This window comes from Manis javanica, chromosome 2 (assembly GCF_040802235.1).
Source record: "Manis javanica isolate MJ-LG chromosome 2, MJ_LKY, whole genome shotgun sequence".
Classification (NCBI taxonomy): Eukaryota; Metazoa; Chordata; class Mammalia; order Pholidota; family Manidae; genus Manis; species Manis javanica.
This window is the reverse complement of record NC_133157.1, coordinates 64,370,060-64,390,976: the sequence shown is the minus strand read 5'-3', so window position 1 is coordinate 64,390,976 and position 20,917 is coordinate 64,370,060. Positions and strand designations below refer to the sequence as shown.

At 40.5% G+C, this 20,917-nt stretch overlaps 1 protein-coding gene across 8 annotated transcripts in view; it reads left to right on the top strand.

The window, feature by feature from the left end:
• Nucleotides 1-20,917, top strand: part of SMARCA2 (SWI/SNF related BAF chromatin remodeling complex subunit ATPase 2) — a 162,372-nt gene that overhangs the window by 58,562 nt on the left and 82,893 nt on the right. For all 8 annotated transcript variants that reach the window (XM_073228598.1, XM_073228602.1, XM_073228603.1 and 5 more), the window contains exons 15-22: nucleotides 2,171-2,334; nucleotides 3,708-3,774; nucleotides 4,509-4,619; nucleotides 7,273-7,515; nucleotides 8,870-8,983; nucleotides 16,115-16,222; nucleotides 16,795-16,881; nucleotides 19,883-19,929. In XM_073228598.1, coding sequence (XP_073084699.1) covers nucleotides 2,171-2,334; nucleotides 3,708-3,774; nucleotides 4,509-4,619; nucleotides 7,273-7,515; nucleotides 8,870-8,983; nucleotides 16,115-16,222; nucleotides 16,795-16,881; nucleotides 19,883-19,929 — 941 coding nt within the window. The remainder of the gene's footprint in view (nucleotides 1-2,170; nucleotides 2,335-3,707; nucleotides 3,775-4,508; nucleotides 4,620-7,272; nucleotides 7,516-8,869; nucleotides 8,984-16,114; nucleotides 16,223-16,794; nucleotides 16,882-19,882; nucleotides 19,930-20,917) is intronic.

Below are 20,917 nucleotides of genomic sequence, written 5' to 3'. Positions count from 1 at the left end.
TCCGTATTTTAAATTGTTCTCATCTTCTGTGACCTGCCTGCCCTACATGTTGACTTGGGATTTGTGCCAATAAACTCTTGTATGTCTGTCTATAGAAGGTGCATTCTTTCTTTGGGTTGCTCTAAAGTGGCTTTTAATGCCACATTGCTTTCCTCCTGCAAGCCACCATCTATTTAAGCGCTCTTCATCCCTAGCTGTTCAAACCCATCTTCCCCTACTTCCTTCCGCATGTGGATTACATGTCGCTCTTCCTCTGCTGGGCTGCTGTGAATTTCCTGAGCATGCCTTGCTCTGTCCCCCTCGGGGCTTTTGTTTCATGAAGTCCTTCATGAAGTCCTTCTTCCTGGACTCTGACCACCCATGTCTGCCTGATAACATCCTTTCCATTTCTCATAAACCGGTTTAGACTGTGGCTCAAAGCCTTCCTGGATCACTCTGTCCATGCATCAGCTTCTATCATCTTATTCCTTGACATGTTTTTCTGCCATTAATAGTTATTTAGCCTTGACGTAGCTGAGGCCTTCCCGCTGCTTCTTATGGAGCCACATAAGCTTGATTCAATACCCAACCCCTCCAGCTCCAAGGTCTAGGAAGGTCCAAATCACTTCCCATGATTTTTGTGAATTTCTAGTCTCCTCTGCTGCCAGTTTCTGCTTCTGTTTTATCTGGAATTAACACAGATGCAAAATTCAGCCCCTTTGCCAATTCTCATTAAAAAAAAATCCAACGCTGCTGAGTGTCCACTTATTGCTGGCATTTGTTGACTTCCCTAAAGGACTGGTGGTCTCGGGGTTATGTCCCCAGCAGGCAGCTCCTCCTGCCCGCCACTGGTTTCTAGTTGCTTCCCCTCTTGCCCTCTCCGTCTTTTGCCCATTCCCTCAGAGGCTCTTCCTGTTTCTTTGATCTCTGGATGTTACTGTCACTCTGCAGAAACCTGTACAATGCTTTTTTGGAGTCTTGTGGTACAAAGTTCCCCAAGTGGCTTATGAAAATTTTTCTTCCAACCGTGGCAGTGCTCTCCCTAAGAAAACCTCAGCTCAGTACAATTTTATATGTATGACATTGGCACTCGCAACCTCTTCTTGGTGCACATTTATATGTGGATGGCTTATTGTCTTCCCTTTGACTGCAAGCTGCTCAAGGGAGGCATGCATCTTCCACACTTAGGAATCCATCTGCTGTAGCTCCTTCCATGCTCCTTTACACAGAATAATAAATATTTAAAGTAAATGAATCACTCAGTTTGTTCTTACATAAAATGAATTAAAATTAGCATTTCCCTAAGTAAAACTTCATTAGCAAGCTAAACAGACTTAGCAAATAAATATAATTGATCCTACCTATATGTTATAGATATAATTGATACTGCTATCTAAACCAGCATCTGTCATGTGGTGGTGAAGGATTGGTGGTAGTTAGAGGGAAGTGGAACAATTTTGTATTTTCATGCAACCTTTCTTGTGCTTGACATGGGAAATCCAAAGCTGCATCTCTGGTGCAATGCTTTTATACTTGGAAAACGTGAACATGTTTCCTGGCAGAGGGCCTCCCGTGCGCGGCCCTTGGGGAACGCCCACAGTGCAGAGTTTCCATGCGATGCCTGGACGCGCTCTCTCTGCCAGGAAATGTACTCCTGTGGGCCCAGCAGCGGATCCCTGGCTCCCTGGTCACCCCCGATTCCTCACTGAGGGGACCCCACCCTGAGGGAGAGGTTTTTCATTCCCAGGAAGGCTGTTTGTAATGATCCGTGATCTGCGTGCCAAACCCGCCTTCTGGTTTGTTTGCCTTTAATCCTCACATTGGCTTTTTGTTCTTGGAGTGGTTGGAATGGAGTTTAGTTGGAGTTTTCTTCATTTGTAATAATTCTAGAATGTCATATACTGTGAAATGCTAAGTAGGGATGAGCAGCAAAGCTGCTTAGACTCCCAGCAGTATGCTCCAGCCCGTCATCGCTAAATCTGATTAACACTCAGCACCCGCCAAGCAGCAGGGATGATTACAGGCTCATATTTTAAATTCTTTTTGTGTTGGTGCTTCCCCCACTTTCCTACTGTGGGAGATCCAACATATAGCACTAAGGAGTTCGGAAGTCGCAGCCTCACTTGAGCTGTATTAGTATTAATTACCTGTGCAGATCGTGGGTAATTGAAGCAATTACTCTTCATTTCAGCTCCAGGGCTTGGAATGGATGGTTTCCCTGTATAATAACAATTTGAACGGAATCTTAGCTGATGAAATGGGGCTAGGAAAGACCATACAGACCATCGCACTCATCACTTACCTGATGGAGCACAAAAGACTCAATGGCCCCTATCTCATCATTGTTCCCCTTTCGTAAGTAAAGCCATTTGTTCCCCTGTTATCTTTCTGTATGTTGTGGATTGCCCTCTTAGTAACTTGTCCTTGTTTTTCATTTGTGGGAGAATGTTAGCATATAGTGGAATTGCCAGAAGCCTGTAATCTGGATTTAGATTTTCCTCTCCCACCACCCCTCAACCCTACCCCCAGCCTCTGATTGGCTATGGTGAGCGAGGGAAGCCGGGATTTGATCAGATGTGAACCTTGCTGTCTGGGCAGCCTGCACGCACACACAGTGGGCTTATTTGTCATCATGCCTTAAACTGGCCTAGGAAGCAGAAAGGTTTTGGTATTTTTTGGTAAAGATGCCTTTGATCTTTTTCTTTCTTCCATTTCTAAAAGTTTGTATTCATATATTCAAAAACTATATATCCTTAAGTCTTCCTTTATTGTATCTTTTAAAGCAGAATCCAGATCACAGTCTTAACTATGGGTATGCATCAAACTGCCCTCAGTATGTGCAATTTAACTTCACTGATTTTGATCCTTTGTAAGAACAGGTCTCTGCTATTCTCCATTAAATTCCCAGTGCCTCACCCACTGTGAGGTTCCTTGTGTGTCTTCTGTGGACATTTCTGAGGAGGAATACCTGTTCAAAACCATCCTCCTTGGTATATAGTGTCTTAGCTGTGGATGTTAGGTTGCAGTTTTATTTACTGAGATCTTTTGATAGATCTCAGTGCTAATGGAACCTTAGACCTTGAGGAAAAAATACGGATTCTGTTTTAGGATTGTCCTTCAAATTTTGTTTAAAGGAGAATTATGTGTAGACCTTTGTAATCTGTATCTGAATCCATAGTATTTAAATACCCTTTGCATGTTATCTGCACTTTGAATGTATATATATTTTGCTTTTTATCTATGTTTTATGTGTTCTGTCTCATATATTAGGTGATGTTTTCAGAAATTTTTTTAAAAGGCATTCAGTATTTCTTCCCCTGCTCCTGCTTGACAGATTTATTTAATATTTTCATGTGCTTTTGTAATTTCTTTTTCCTGACTCAACTTTTCTGTGAACTAAATGGCTGTTTCTAAAGAGTCCCCAAATCACTCTGGCATTTGCTGTTTCCAGTATTAAAATTAAGTGGTTTTGCCCTCTATGTGTACACATTCTTTACTTTCTTCTTACAAGATTCCTTATGAACCCACAAACTTATCTTGTTTTGCAGCAGCTTATTTCTAACTGTCCTCTTATTTCCACGCCTTTAATATAAGTATGTAGCTCAGATATTTTATATTCTCTAGCCCCTTTCAAGATGAGGCCTGAAAATGAATAAGAACCTATTTTTAACCACTGATTTATAAACAAATGTCTTTTTTCCTGTATGTTTTCTTTTTTTATTCTATAGGACTCTATCTAACTGGACATATGAGTTTGACAAATGGGCTCCTTCTGTGGTGAAAATCTCTTACAAGGTTTGGAATGCTGTATTTATATATAAATGTGGAAAAGCAAAAAATAGACCCCACTTTGTTCACCCCATATGCACATCTGTGAACTGTATTTGGTTGTAAAGTTTTGTCATGTACATCATGTACTAAACAGTGAGAGTTAATCATCCCAAGAAGATGACTGTAATAAACCATAATTACTTTCAGATAGTGAAATGCAGAAGAAAATTGTTAATTATCATATTGCACAGTTTCTGATGAGAATAATACAAACGACATATACCGCACATTCTGCATGCTGCTGCCTGACTCTCTGTCGGCTGCTGCCGTGCCCAGGGTTCCTACAAAGTTGGGCAATTACCTGGGCACGGGCTGCCTGCTGTACACTCCTGCACAAGTGGAGCCTTTCAGCAGAGCAGTGGGTTCTCTGCTGCCTCAAGGTCACCATCATTTCCTTTTCTCCCTTTCCCCTCCTTTAGTTTTCAGTGGGGGAGCCTCTCCGTAGGGTTTGAAAAATGTCCAGATGTGTGTAATTTTGCCATATACTTCATGGATAATAGATCCGTATATGATAATGCATCTGTGTGCAATCCTCAGTCACCTGTCTGGGCTCCATTAAGCCAGGAATAATGAGAAATAACACATACCTATTTCCACTGGGTAATATATGTGTGTGTGTGTGTGTGTGTGTGTGTGTGTGTGTGTGTGTGTGTGTGTGTGTGTATATATATATATTTTTTTTTTTCCTTTCTGTTCAGGGCACTCCTGCCATGCGTCGCTCTCTTGTCCCCCAGCTACGGAGTGGCAAATTCAATGTTCTCCTGACTACTTATGAGTACATTATAAAAGATAAGCACATTCTTGCAAAGGTATGTTTAAAAGAAATTCTTTTATCTCTAATTATGGACCATCAACTGGAGTGCAACATATTCCCCAAATTACACTCACTCGTATAATTTGATCATGAGATGGCTTCTCTGTCTCTCTCTCTCTTTTTTTTTTTTCAAGGAGTCAGATATATCTTGGTCATGGGTTTTAATTTCAGGCATGCTTTTTGTAATAGTTGTTGAATGTCAAATGATTCTGGGACTCTCACCTATCCTCTCATGGTTAATGAGTTCACATCTCTTAAAAAATTCTCCAGGGATCCTTCTGCAACTCTTTCTCCCCAACAGCCCTGAACGTGTCTGTGGAAAAAATAATTGTTTTTGTTGCCCTGGGTTATTGTCAGCAGCGTTACTTCATCCCTCTTGTGCCTTTATCTCTTTAAAGATGAGTAGGCACCTCTCCATATGGCCTTCTCCATATGCACATTTATCTGAGCTGTGGCTTTTGTGCCATGCCTATTTTGGGTTTTTTCTGGTAAAATAAAGGACTGTTATTGTTCAGATTACTCTGGGCCATTCTGCGACTGTTTAGAGCTGAGAAAGAGTTGTACCTGTGACCTATATGTCTCCTAATTTGTATGCCCAAAGTTGTCCTTTAGCCATAAAGTTGAAAGTTTTTTCCTATTTATATCATCTTTCCTCCAAATATATTCCTATAGAATGATGGGAGCCATTTTCCTTCATGGGGCAAATAGGAAACTTTTTTTTCCCTCTGCTAATTTCTTTTAACCCTGTGGTGTTTTAAAAGCACTATACTCTGAAACTAAGATATGGCCAAAAGCAAACAGAATCCCTATTTCTGGGATCTGTTGTATGCCTGCATTAGACCTTTGCTCTGGGAATGGAGAGCTCCCTTCATGGCATCAGAGGAAGTAGCATAAAGGAACTGCAGTCCCCAGGGAGGTTTAATTATTGAGATGGCACTGGCGACAGTGCTGTGCTCCTGGTCCTCATGAGCAGAGATGGATTTGGCAGTGTCACACAGGACGTGTTTCCAATACTACTGTGGGAATGTGTTTGTTCATTCGAGATCTTTTAGAAGAATTCATATTGTGTCTCCTGCATATATATTTGGAAACTCATTGGCAATGCTTGGTATAACGAGATACATTGCTTTTATTTGTTACTGGAGAAATGAAGCTATTGGATGGGGATCACATTTTTCCAAGTGGAAGACCTAATTAGTAGTGTAACTGTCAACAACAAAATCAAATCAAAGGCCTCTGATTCCGTTTATTGTTTTATAAGCTAGAGTAGGCAGGAAAGTAGATTTAGAACACTTATTTAAATATGGTTTTTATTGGCTGCCCTCTTTTCATGCTATTGATTAGTTTGGGACAGTTGATCCTGTAACTTTAATTATTTGTAAAGACTTTTCTTAGAGGTGGTATAGAAGAAAAACCCAAAACAACTCTGATAGTTAAAGAAACTAAACAGTAAAAGATACTTGAACATCCCAGTCTGGCTGATGACTTGTTACCTTTTCCCCCTGACTTTACTGGTACTTATCATGAGGAAGGCAAGGACTATACAGAAGACTGTGCTAGTCTCCCCCATCTTTCTAGGAGCTTTGCAGCAGTATTCAGGGACATCTGAGCACCAGATGCTTTTCTTGGCCATTGCTACTGTTTTTGTAGGGAATGAATAGGCTTTGTGGAACATTCCTCATTGTTCTGACTTAAAGAAACTAAGAACAATGACCTTGAAGAGGGCTGAAGGTAAGAGGGAGGATGGGGACTGTGTATAAGCTTAGGAAGGAAGACCATGTCATAGGCCACTCTTTGCTTTTGAAGTGATAGTCATGCTGGGGGAGTATGCTGTATTTAATTCTGAAGTTTTGGCCAAAATAGAGGAATGCTATTTTAGCGCTGCCTTGTCTACCAGTGAATATATCCTTTCCTTTTCACTCTTAAAACAGGAGTTCTAGACCTGGCAGGTTAAGGTATATATGCGAACTGAGAGGCCAGGATGTCAGATCTTCTAGTTTTTTGTTTTTCTTTTCAGAAAAGCTGGGTGTCTAGATTTTTATGTGCAATATTCTAACTTTTAAATGTTAACAACTAGTTGAAATAAAAAAAAAAAAATACCGAGCTGAGTCAAGCCATAGAGGTAGTAGAAGTCAGCCAATGTAGTGGTGAAGAAGGTATGAAGCCAGAGCGGCTCAGTGGTAGGTACCTGCTGATGCCATCTGGGAAAATCATTCATTAACTTCTGCTTCAAGTGGAGAGCTCTGGTCTCCACTTACCATGAGCGGAGGTAGCACGGCCACTCAGTGTGGGATAGCTGCCGTGAGGTAGCATGAGTAGGAGGAGTATTGGGTGGGAGACACGGGAGCTAGTCCTGGCCCAACCATTTCATTCTGGGCCCAGGTTTTCTTGTTTGTGAAAGAGTGGTTTGAAATCTTTTGGCCCATAAGAAGCATTTTTGTGTTAGCATTCCATTACTTCATGGTGTAGTACATGCTTTTTTAGGTATGAAAAATAGACTGTTTGTTGAGAGTCTTTTATCCTAAGGAGAGCTACACCATATCATGCAACAAGTATGGACTCTTTGGTTTCCCATAGCAGCCTGTGCCTGTTGGAAGGCATATTTGTCCCTGGCTCACCGCACATTGGTCTTTCCTCTTGTGTTACAGATTCGGTGGAAATACATGATAGTGGATGAAGGCCACCGAATGAAGAATCACCACTGCAAGCTGACTCAGGTCCTGAACACTCACTATGTGGCCCCCAGAAGGATCCTCTTGACCGGGACCCCACTGCAGAATAAGCTTCCAGAACTCTGGGCCTTGCTCAACTTCCTCCTACCCACAATTTTTAAGAGCTGCAGCACCTTTGAGCAGTGGTTTAATGCTCCATTTGCCATGACTGGAGAAAGGGTACTGGTCTAACATTTGTCTTTTCCACCTCATGACAATGAAATGAAATTAAAGAACCCAGAGCTGAGAACATTAAAGCCACAGAAAACCCATGGGGTGGTTGACAATGGCGCTTACTTTATGAAGCTCATAAGTGGGTAGATAGGTTCTTATGCCAGGGTGAGTTTCCAGTGGCAAGAAAATGGATCTAATGACTGAGTCTAGGATCTATGATCTGGGTAGATCTAGGTTCTAGGCCATCTTAAACCTTTGTCTTTGGCAACATGTTAACCAGCCCATCAGAGAATATTCCTGATGGGTGGAATATTTAACTGCTATGGGAGGATGAATGTAGACTTGAATTTCCCTTTAAACTGGTTCCCATAAAGTTTGTTGTAAAACTGAACTAGTTTACACTGATTTTCTGTACACAATTTTTTAGACTTAAGCGTGAGCTTCATTTTGTATGCACATAAATACTCCTTAAATCCCACAGTAGCTATTTTCAAATTTCTTACTAGTCATTCCACTATCTATCTTAGAGCTCATTTATGAAGAAAGACATGAGCCATTGCAAGAAAAGAAGCAGGTACCTGTCCTTTGATTAGTGGTGTCCTAACTCTAGGAATGAAAAGCGACTTAGAATGCTTTAGGGATATTTATGTTGGAACTATTTGGCCCTTTAATTTTGAGGGACGTTATAGGTACATTTGCCTTTCATCAGTAATTAATTGGCTTACCCATTTATAGAAAGTACTGTCAGCCAACTGTGCTCCCTGGAGGGTGATAGAGGGGGGTGAAAGAGAAAGCAGAGGATTTAGGAATATGACTAAACTTCAACAAGATCAGGGGAGAAATATGGAAGAGTAAGGCAGAAACCTTCCAATGTAAACTGGATCTCGTCTTGTTCTTTTCACGTCCAAGCCTCGTTCCCTTGGTTGTTCCTGTACCCGAGACAACCAAAGTAAAGAGCATAACGTAATGCTTCAACTTTAAGAAAAACACATTACTACTGCCTCTTCCTATCTCTGTTATTTTAGTCAGCCTTTTTTTGCAGCCATAGCCCATAAACTTGTGAACTTTGGGACTTTAATATCTCCCATATTTAACACTACTGATCCAAAATTGGTGGCTCTAGGCCCTTTTCCACAGGCTCAAGAGTTAAGACAAAGACACCCATTTAGAGGCTGTTTTATTACCATCTGGTAGGCAGGCAGGATGAGAATTTCAAGGTGTACATTATGTGTATAAACCTGGCCTTAGTGCAGATAAAATATCAAACATAACATTGCAATGCATAAACGTACCATAAAGTGTTATTACATGAAACACCCTTTTAAAAAAATGAATCATACTCACCTACAGTTTCTTGTAGGTGGACTTAAATGAAGAGGAAACTATATTGATCATCAGGCGTCTACACAAGGTGTTGAGACCATTTTTACTGAGGAGATTGAAGAAAGAAGTTGAATCCCAGCTTCCAGAAAAAGTATGTTGCAAATTCACGTTGTGGTTTCTTCACCTGTAGATATATTTGAAGTGCCTGCACCTGAAATCGTGTTTCCAAAACTACAGGCTTGTATTTTAGTGACAGGTATCTCGCAAACATTTTAAAGTACTTTTTTTGTTGATAGGAAGAAGCCAGAGGATTGAATGTAGAAAGAAACAGGAAATTTTAGCATTTTCAGCTTGGTTTCCAAAAACTTTGGAGGTAGATTTTATAAAATTTCCCTATTCATTGAGTATCATTACATTGTAACTTTAACTTATATTAAATTAACATTACATTAATTAACATGATATTTTTAACTTCAGATTTTTTTTTAAGTTAGTCACCTTGTTGATCCACTCTTGCAGGTACTACAGAGTTATTCTGCTTGTGACCTAAAAAAGGATATGAATTTGGGACTTGTACCATTATCAAAGAGTCTAGTGAACACTTGCCAGCTTTCCTGAAAATTTCTTTAATATATGATGCTTGTGATGGCACCATTCTGATAGAAAAATATCAAGTTCCTGCAAATTATAGACAGATAATCTAATTATTCTTAGACTTAGTTTTTGTCCTGCACCATTAAAAATTAAGTCCCTGTGAACATTTTAAGTGAATATCTTTCAGATTGCTGCCTTGAGTTACTTCCTAGTATATTGTTATTGGGACCCTGCAAGTTACAGAGATGGACTGTCACAAAGGTTTTAATTTGTCCCATTCTTCCTTTTGTTTCCTTAGGAGAAGTATAAAATGAAAGGTAGTTAACAGAAGTTCTTCATTTATTCATCCATAAAAACTTCTCAATCTGTTTTACTTATTTCTATAAGTAATAAGACTGGCTAATACAGATAGATTTTAAAAGCACATTACAAGTTGAAAGCATGCTGTCTTTTCAGAAAGTCCATTGTATAAATACCTAAACTTCTGCAGCATAAGGACTATGAGATGATTGGTTATATCACAAAGGAATTCTTTGCTTTACTGTAATATGTATTTCACTGTTCTTTCCATAAGAGAGTTTCCTGAGTACTAATAAACTTTAAAAAATGAAGATTTGGTTTTCAAGAGCATAATCTCTTGTACTCTTATACCCAGAGTAATATATTAATGTGGTATGTTATATACCCTGTATGTGATATACTATCTGTGGATAAGCTACCTTTTCCTGGGGCAGCTTGGTGGAGTGGGAATCGTGGGCTCTGTCCCACATAGTAGCCAGAGGTCCCTGCTGCATTCTGTGTCTTGCTAACTGTGTGAATTCAGTCAGTTACCCTGGTGGGTCTCAGTGTTCTCATCAGTGAGCTGGGAAATAAACGATACCTGCTTCGTAGATTATTGAGGGGACTAAATCGATGTTAGTACTCACAATACTGTGTCTGATGCATGCTAAGCACTCAGCTAGTGACAGCTTGCTTCTGCATAGTCCTTATTTTATCCTTGTGTTGCTGTTTCTCCTATGAGTTCTAGTTCTTCTTTCCTGTTCACATCAAGTTCCTTCTCTTCTCTCAGCCCTATGCTTTTTGTGGCCCTCGTCCATCTCTGTCCCCATCAACCTTTCAAGGTAATGGGGAAACTAATCACTTTGCATGTGTAGGTAGCTGGCGGGAATGTGGTTGGGCCAGGATTCATTCTCTACTTTCCGTATGCCTTGTTGGGACTTTTCACCTGGGGAAAATTGGCCATTTAAGTGCCATCGTGGGGGTAGGGAGTTTTCTTGTGCCACCGTCTGCTGACAGCCACAAATGATGTGTATGTCTTTCTCAGCCTACATAAAGAATCTAGAAAGGAATTATAGCTGATGGCAGGAAAAGGCTCAGTATTCCATAGCAATAATTCTCAAACGTGTTTGTGAAAAAGAATCACTTAGGTGTGTTTTTTTAATTTCATTTTTTAGATGACATATATAAAATCCACTTTTTCTGAGTTTTGACAAATTCATAGCTATGTTAACCACAGTCAAAATCAGAACAATTCTATTTCCTTGTCCTTCCCCCTACCAAGTTTCCTGGTGCTCCCACTTTTTAGTCAAACACTATCTCTGTCTAGCCTCTTGCAACCACTGATCCATTCTCCATCCCTATAGCTTTGCCTTTTCCACAGTGTCATGTGAATGGACTCAGACAATATGGCTCACCAGACCTTTTGCACCTTGTTTCTTTCACTCAGAGTAACGTATTTGGATTCATCCACGTTGTTGCATGTATGAATAGTTGGTTCATGTTTATTGATGGACAATATTTTTTATATGGATGCACCCTAGCTTGCTTATCCATTTAGATGAGGGACATCGTCAAAAAATTTTTTGATGATTATGGACAAATTTGCTATTAACCTTGTGTACAGGTTTTCATGTGAACATAGGTTTTCATTGCACTTGAGTAAATATCTGGAAGTAGGATTGCTTGGTCATAGGGTGAATGTATGCCTAACTTCGTAAGAAGTTTCCAAATTATTTTCCAAACCTCCCGAATAATTTTATAGTCTCCCTACCAATGTCTGAGCACTCCCTCTCTCCACATTCTCATCAGTACTTATTGAGGATTGTCAGTTTTTAACATTTTTAGCCATTTCAATAAGTGTGTACTAGTGTCTCATAACTTCAGTTTGTATTTCTCTAATGTGTAATGATGTTGGACATCTTTTCATACACTTATTTGGCATTCATATTTCTTCTTTGATAAAGTGGCACTCAAGACTTTTGTCTGTTTTTTTTTATCGGGTCGTTTCTTATGGTTGAGTTTTAAGATAGAAAAACTATTAAAAATGCAAAATACCAGCCCTGAGCCCTAGGAGTTCAGGATAGCTGGAGTGACCTCAGGAATCTATATTCCTCACATGAAACTAGAGCAGGCATATAAGGGCCAAGGTTTGATAAGTACCACTGTACTTCATAGAAAAATTAGTTTCAATGAATGAGTAGATAACAAAAATTAGTTTTAATCAATTAGATAATAATTTAAGGAGGCTAATGAAACACCTAATGAGTGAGGGAATGTACCATCCCCCCAGACCCTCCTCCCCACCAAGCTTCTGGCATAAAGCCCATTACTGATTTGCAGAAAACCATGATAATTCATAGTAAAAGGATTATATGAAACCTAATCTAAACAAAAATTGATTTTTTGATTTAACTCCCATTTGAGTTGTCTGTGTTGACTCTCCCCTTTGTTAATTCATATAATCAAGAATGAGCTATATTTGCAATTGCTTGTATATATATAAAACAATGTCTGAATATGCTAAAATATGTATACAATGTCTGAGGTTAACTCAAGGTCGACTTACAGAAAATAAATCCTGATTTTGATACAATCTGTATAAAACAACGGAAACTTTGTATGTTCATTCATAAAAACTTGGAATACTTGATATAATAATCATTACTTCCTCTCTAGTGACAGAACCTGGCGCCTTCCAAAATTTAGTCTTATTATTTATAAATCTCAATTCATAAAGTGGTGATAGATCACACACATAGTCACACAGTTGTCTAGATTCATTATACCAATAATACATCCTTTTGGAGGAGAAATTAGAATAGTGATGGATAGTGCTCAGGCAGAAACTATGAATAAAGCTCTGTTACTTCTACTGGGTTATATGGGGAGGAGACTGGGCCAATATAATCACCTGCTTTGGGTCCTTGTAGGGACCAGTTTGATCACTTACTAATATAAGAATTCTTAGGAGATAATTATCATGTACTTGAGGTTGGCACCTCAGTTTGACATGTAATTGAACAAAAATGGCCCCAGTGGTGCTCACAAGCCTGTTGGAGGGGATCATCCCTATCAAAGAGTCACAGACTTCACTTGGTACAGCACCAGCCCATTCTGAGGGACTTTGACCTTCATGCTCTCATCAGGTGCCCTCCCATCTCTCAGGTATGAACTCAGACCCAGCAGAGTTTCAGGTTATTATGGAACCTTCTCCCACACCATCACTATTGCTCTGTGTGTCTACTTCAGAATTGTTAAGTCTGTCCTATTCTTAACACATGGCTCTGATTGTCTGCCCTGTACACTGTACTGCACTCCAGCCAGGGCAGAAGGTGCAGGAGCTACCCCAGAAACACAGGCATAGTGTGTGAGGTCAGCAGACTTGGTATGGAAACAAGGCCTACTTGCCCTGAACAATGGCACAACAATGAAAGGCAACCTTACCCGACCCACTGGGGTGAATGATCCGGGTGTTCATGCATTTGGGGCAGGGATTTCCGGAGTGTATGCTCAGGTGTGTGTACGTCTGGGGATGGGGGGGCTTACTAGTAACCCATTGGGTGCAGAAAGATTTTAGTAGTTCCATGTATATTAATTTGTCTCTTGAAAATAATTATACCTTATTGATATTTAATGTACAAATTGAGACTGGTACCCATGTGGCATATGCACATCAGAAAGTCAGTCATGTGCCCCGGTTAGAGCAGGAAGGGTGTTTGGGGGAGTGTGAGTGGGCGTGCCTCCACCCGGGGCCTGTGACAGTCGCTCACCCTCACTGCCTGGTACATGTACCCCCGCCTAGTGTGAGCCATGTGGGTTTCCCTCCACCCAGGTGAAAGGACTTGGGTTGATCTGATTGTAACTAAATGAACATCCCCAGTCCTCAGAATGGACAAAGGGCTTAAAAAGATTCTACAAAGGATTGTAGGTTGAAAATAACAGGAATAATAAAAGCTTAGGTAAATAATAAAAGCAGCCTCTCTCTTTGTCCTCTTCCTAATGTGAGTTTTTAATCAGACGTATCATAGGGTAATCAGGCTGGAACTGGCCAAAAAAATTTGGTGTCTTGAAATTGGCCCCTTGAAATATGGATATAAGTCAGTTGCCTTTAACATTGACCCATATCCTAGAAGTAACTTGTATGTTGAGATGTTAATATTAGCACATACATACAATTCATAAGTAAATATGTGGGCATGTATTGGGAAGAGGTGCTCCTTGATAAGGCGATACCATCAAAGGCTTAATAATCACTTTGAGGGAAATGGGCTTTGGCATAAGGGGTACTGGGGAATATGTTAAAAGGAGCCCTTAAGGCAGAGTAGGATTTAGAAAGAAGGCACTGGGACTAGGGACCCCATCCCCTCATCCCAACCTGGGGAAAAGGATAAAATCAAACAAGATACCTTGAAGTTTGAGAAGGTGTGGGGAGCAAACGTAACATGAAGATTATGATGGTGGTTTTGATCATACGTATCAGACCAGCCTCAGGAATCCCCTAACGGTGTGAGGGCAGAGGGTCTGGGGAGACTTCTCCCTCCCAGAGCACTGGTTGGGTCATCAGAACAGGCCTCCCTGCTCACTCGACTGTGGTGGGATGTTCGGCGTCCCTGTATGCGCAGTGTCATCATGCATGCGTCGTGCTTGCCGGACTCCCTCATCTCCAGCGCTGAGCAGTAGCTGACTAGGAAGGAAGCAGGGTAAGGGTTCTGCCCCTAGTTCTGCATTTCCCCAGTGCACGTAAAAGCAAGCATCAGCCAGGCTCTTGCATCAGGGAGGCCCAGGTGAAGGTGAACACCAAGGCAGAACTGGGAAGCCTTGGTTCTGCAACTGCCTGCAGTCATCCTTGGCATGGGGCTGGAAGAGTGGACTATGTCCAGTCTTAACAGCACCATTAATTACTATATCATTTTGAGCCTGTCTGTTAACCTTTCTGCTATTCGGGTTCCTTAGCTGTAGAAAATGCAGACACTAACTGTAACCCTTTCCTACAGCACTTCTGTGGTGAAATGAGAGGAGGCACTGGAAGCACTTTGTACAGGGCCTGGACCACAGAAAAAGCCCTGTAACATTAGCCCTCAGTGTCGTTTGTATCTTTATACTTGTTACAGTTTGTCATTGTTTAACGTTTTTCTTCACTGTGATCAAATGTCATTGAGAATTAACAGCCTTTGAAAAAATCAAAGTACTTTAGAAATACGACATGATCTGGTATCAAAAACAGAGCCACTATTAAGTGCATCCTATTTATTAAATTTGGACATTTATTTTCCTTCTTGGCCAAAAATGTCATTAAAAACTAAAACAAGTTTATGGTAGGTCACTTGCTTTTCTTAACTTCACTGCAGCGGAATCGGCCTTCCTCAAATATGATTTGGTACATCAAAGCGAGTGGCAAATGACTATTACTTGCAGTCCCATGTGGCCTGACAGGCTCCTTCTAAAGCAACAAATGAATGAATATTCAACTTCTTTTCATCTGTGACCTCCTTGCCCTGGCCCTCAGAGCTGAAAATAACCTGATCATTTTTAATCAGTTTATTAAACATTAGGCAGCTTGCTGATTTACTTTTAATCACATTCTGTGGATTTCTAGGCATTTATCTGATGTTTATTATGAAAATTGCACATTTGTATTCTGGGGATTTTTTTTAATAAAGAAAAACAATAATAGGAAATAATCAAGGCAGACTCTATGCATTAGAAGCATGCTAAAGTATCGCAGGTGTATGGGCACAGGAATTCTCTTTAACTGTTTTAAATTGGGTTTTTGCAATATTCCAACTGGAAACACATACAAGGCTTAGCCTTTTTTAGATGGTCATAAAGTTGCATCCAGTTGTGGATTAATTCCTCTTCTACCCTCACTAATTAGTATCCTCTTATCACTGAACTGCAGAAATTAATGGCAGTCAACCTAAGGCTGTTATAAGTCTCACTTTAGGACTAGTATTGGTAGCTACATATGACCATTTAAAAATTGCCTTACAAAGCAAATCATAGGCTACTGGTTAGTCTATGCTTTTCCTAAAACTGTTCTGTTGATATGAAAGGAGGCTATTATTGGAAAGTAGAAGAAATACTAAAAAAATACTCCATAGTGAACATCTCTGAATTTGGGCAGTTTTCAAGCCACTCTCTAACATATGTGGAACAAGTCAAGAATTTTTGGAAAACATGACCCTGGCCTCACTTATATATAACCTTTTGAAGGTCCCTCTATACTGGTACTTATGACCACAGTCTCCATTACTATCCTGGTACACACCCCACTCCATGAATCCAAGAAGGGGTAACAAGTACCTTCATGGTTCCAGGAGTGCTACCCGCAGCCATGTCTCAGACATCTTCTTACAACAGTCACCTTCTCTCTCCTGCTCTTACCTACTTACTGTTCTTTTCTCCCCAGGTTGAATATGTGATCAAGTGTGACATGTCTGCTCTGCAGAAGATTCTGTATCGCCATATGCAAGCCAAAGGGATCCTCCTCACAGATGGTTCTGAGAAAGATAAGAAGGTACGTTGCAGAAGATGGTGAGTCTCAGCCTGCTGGCCTGTATCACTGCATGACTTTGACACTGAGTATTCATTTGCAGAAAGCAACCCCACTAATGATTTGTTAAAGCAAATTACAGGGTCTTGTTGGTTATTGTAGCTACCAAAGGAAATCTTTTACCCTCTTACCTGCAAACTGCATTGGGGCAGGAAGAAAGAAGCATGTTCCTATCTCCAAAACAGCTCTGCTCATGTCAGTTCTGCCTAAATGTAGGATGCCATTTCATAAGGTTTCAAAATCCAGTTTCACTCCTCAGGTATCTGCTCCATGCTTCTAGCTTCCCAGAATCCTAGGGAATAGACAGTCATGTCACAAAGCCATCAACTTGACATAATTCCCTTCTACAGGATAAATTAGTCACAAGAAAGATTTTATATCTAACATACTATGTAGTAACAGGAGCTTAGGACCACAAGAGGAATAGGTTATTGAGAAGACCTATATCCCTTCCTATAGAAGCCAACTTTTTAAAAGTTGGAAATACTCGATCAATCATAATTTGTTCTATTTTTACCCTCTCCACTTGTCCTTAGGGGAAAGGAGGTGCTAAAACACTTATGAACACTATCATGCAGTTGAGAAAAATCTGCAATCATCCATATATGTTCCAACACATTGAGGTAAGTCTGCATTCTCTGTTTTGATCCTGATCCTGGTTGTGCTTTACTTACCAATGCTACTTAATGGAAAAAAAAATAAACAGGGTTAAAATGTGTGTGGAAGTTGAAACAACATGCTCTGGTAGCTTAATGAACAGAATTAACAAACATGAATTTTCTGGTTATGGATTCTCATTGGCACCAAACACTTGAGCATCTGGAATTTTACAAGCAAGAGTTTAAAGGAGTGAGAAAATTTTGTAAGCTCTGGCTCATTATGTGGGTTTGGGTAAGTATCATGAATCGCCTTGTTATGGTAGGAGTTCTAAAATTGAAGATAATGATAAATACACCCAGCTTCCTTAGAAAGATGCAGTGAAAAATATTAAGATAATGTATTTATATCTGCTGAAGAGAAAGATGTTCTTGAAATATTTTCTTTGTTGAAAACTGTGATTTTAGTCTGTATTGGATTTGTATTTTTCTTTTCTGGCTTCTGTCACAACCATGTAAGTCCAGGCTTTTATTCCAATGCCGTGGTCTCTAGAAAGCTATTTTTAGGGGCGAGGACATGTTCTGCCCTCTTCAGCACAGGTGAATAGTTTCCTGGACTGACAGAGTTTCACCATGGTAGGAGCAATTGACTTGGCGCAGGAAGAAAAAGGAGCCACGATTGTCTCCATTTTTCAATGTTGCTGCAGATGCAGATGGTCCTGGTGGCAATTACTTGCCAGCCTCATGCCCGCTTTCCATGGCACATGAGCAGGAGGCACAGGGGGAGGTCATTGCAGGGCTCCAGTGTCTGCACTAGTTTATTACAAAATAAATAAATAGAAGGTTCTGGGAACTCAAACTTAAGTAATCACAGTATAAAAATGGAGTTGAAATACTTTGAATATCCTCGACCTTAACGGTTCTTTTTTTCTCCCTTGGTTTCTGGCAGTCACACTTGCTTGATAAGAGTGTTTATTACAGACCCTCTGCCTGTCCTGGAGTCCTGTCCCAACTGCACTGGGCACTTAGATGACCCCTGACCACTGCTGTTGCCTGCACGTCTTGGGCAGAGCATCTGTAGACTAAGAGGCCTATAGGTTTAAGTAAAATGATAGTGGCAATAGCAGTGCAAAGAAAGAAGCAGATCTCACCAAGCCACAGTCATGTAGTGGAAGGAGAACATGGTGTGCACTGAGTCTGGGTCCCAGGCCCCTTGTTAACTGACCTGGTGGGAATCACTCAGCATCTCCAAGCTTTGTGTGCTTGACGTGTCATCACATGGTATTAGCTTATAGGACTGGCAGGAAGATAAACTTAAAAAATAAGAAGCATCTTGGAAGCTGATAACATGTTAAATGGATGTAAGGTATCAATGAATTAGTGGTGGGGGGTGTGTTGAGTTGGGGGGAGCCAAAAAAATATGTCTAAGAATGAAAATGATGGGGGTCATGTCAGGTTAACCTCATGTCCCATTTTTCCTAAAAACAATTTTAAGATGTGCATTCTGTTATATTGAGGGAATGGAGGGGCTTGAAGCTATGAAAACTTAGTGTCAGTCTTACTTCATTGTGGTCATTGTACAAAAATTAGCCATTGAAACATTCTAGGCCATGTCAGCCAGGGTGACAGAGGACGGCTTCTGTCTGGAGCACCTGGGAAGGGCGTAGGGGGAAGGCGACTGTCAGAGGAGCTAAGTCTTAAGTAACATGCTCTCCTTTGCCTGCCTATTTACATTTTAAGTAGCAGTCAGTAGAAAGACAGACCCTGATTTGCATTTTCTTTAACATAAAGAAATTTCCAGGAGCATATTCCTAGAAATGGGACACCCACAGTCATTGGCAGATGCATCACCCTTATGGATCAGAGGTGATGTGTGCATTTTGCCTTTGCCTTTATTTGGTTTTACACAACCTTTGTTCATGAGCATACCAGAAGCCCTGTCTCTTGGTGGGGGCTCACTGCTGCCCCAGAGGACCTCCAACCCAGAGAAGTGAAAACAGGATTTTTTAAAAATGATACTGATACCTAATCCTATCACTGTCCACTGACCCTGTTCTTTGGTTTAGCAATGGGGATGGAACCTAGAAATCTAGTCAGGAATGGCCGCCTGCGGAGAGGAGAGCTGTGGTTCTTGGGGTCGGAGTAGGGTTTTGGCCGCTGTCTGTTGGTGTTTATTTTGCTGGCAGTGCAGCGTCCTGAGGGGCAGGAGCCTACCCTGAATGATGAGCATATCAGAGAGGAGAGCTCAGTGGGAAAGATCTGGTTCCTTTGGAGGAAAACTTTCGGCTCAGGGAGGGAAAGGAAGCTGGTAGCTGTGGTGAAGGTGTGACATGCTCTCCTTCCCCACAGCTGGTCTCCCTTTCCTTCAAGTGGAAAGGGAGACATCACATGGGGAGCAGTCAGGTATTTCTTCCATGGAATCAGTGAGGAGGGAATTATGGGTGTACTTTAAAAGTGGAAGCCTAACCCCCGGGGGAGTGGTCTCCATTTAGGGCCTTACTTGTAATAGCAGTGCAAAGAAAGAAGCAGGGCAAAGAAAAGCACAGTATGGAAGGGCGGTTACAATTGCACTAAACTTTTAAACAATATAATGTATAATCCCCATTACTTTTACTGTTAAATATTTCTCCAGTGTATTTGTGTGTACATATTAATCCTGATTTGGTTATACTAAGCTCTTCTTCTAATCGAGACTCTAAGCTCCTTGGGAGTAAATAGTTTGGTTGTTTCTGGATCCTTAGTATCTACCTAGGCTCAGTAGATGCCTAAACACTATTTGATGATGGAACTAATCCTTCTCAGCATGAGAGTCTAAAGACTTGCAGAAACTCACAGGATACATACCTGGCAGAACAGAACTCTGAATTCAAAGACACTGAGTTTCTGGATTATCTATAACAAGTATTATTTACTATTTTGTTTAACTATACTCTAGAAATAGGATACTCTCCCTAAGAGTGTAATTATTAAGGTAATCATTACATATCTTTTTTTTTAATCATTTTCTTCTTCTCTCTCTCTTTTAAAGGAATCCTTTGCTGAACACCTAGGCTATTCAAATGGGGTCATCAATGGGTAAATCTTAAAAATTTTTTTTCTTTCAAACAATAGTTTGTTGTTCTTAACCTAATTTTCATCCTATAGTGTTTCCTATCATACAAATATATGCCTCTAGACTCCTCCACCTTCGCTTCTCCTCAGCGGAGGTTATAGAAGTTGTTAACCAAAATGATATCAGCATTCTCTTTTACTTTACTGGCATAAATTACTACATGCCTTAAGCAAGTGTCTATTCAAAGGACATAGATCTCATTTAATAGACTTTAGAGTGTCCTAGTGTTCTAAAAATGTTGAAGCTTCACAGGGTTGTTACTTATAACCAGTAGTGCAGCTTGGGCTCAGAGAATTTATCATATGAAATTTCAAGTTGATATTTAACATGAACGTCTGTGAGAGGAAATGTCTCATCTGCTATAAATATGTATGACTTTACAGTAATTTATTAGAATATGGTCTGTATTAGAAACATTTTTCACTAACAGTGGACATTGAGGAGAATTGTGCCTTACAACAACAAAAAAAGAGCTTTGCATTAACAGAAAGTCTCTGTTCTGATTGTTTCGCACCAGGGAAAATTTATTATTAGGGTATAGGGGTTATTCTTGGATCCTGCTGTCATGGAATTCAAAGACATGGAGTTTTTGTTTTATCTTTCAAAACTATTTCCTTACTTACTATTTCGTTTAACTCTACTCTAGAAGTAGGCTAAGAACCGGGTTGGAATCCATCCAAAACTAGTGCCGCAAGCTCTGCTCACCCGCCTTTCCTGTGGACCTTATGGTTACTTCTGGTTCCGTCCAGTTGGCCACAATTTCATAGTGAAAGCTTGGTGACGGCGAGTGTTTGGAGGACAGGTCTCAGAGTGGGGGATGGATGTTGGGAAGACACATAATTGAAAATGCGTCTGTTAGAGATAATGCATAAAATCAGCTACCAAATGATACAGTTCAGTGTTATAGACTGCTTGTATCCTGGGGTGTTTTCCCAACAATATCAGTCCTAC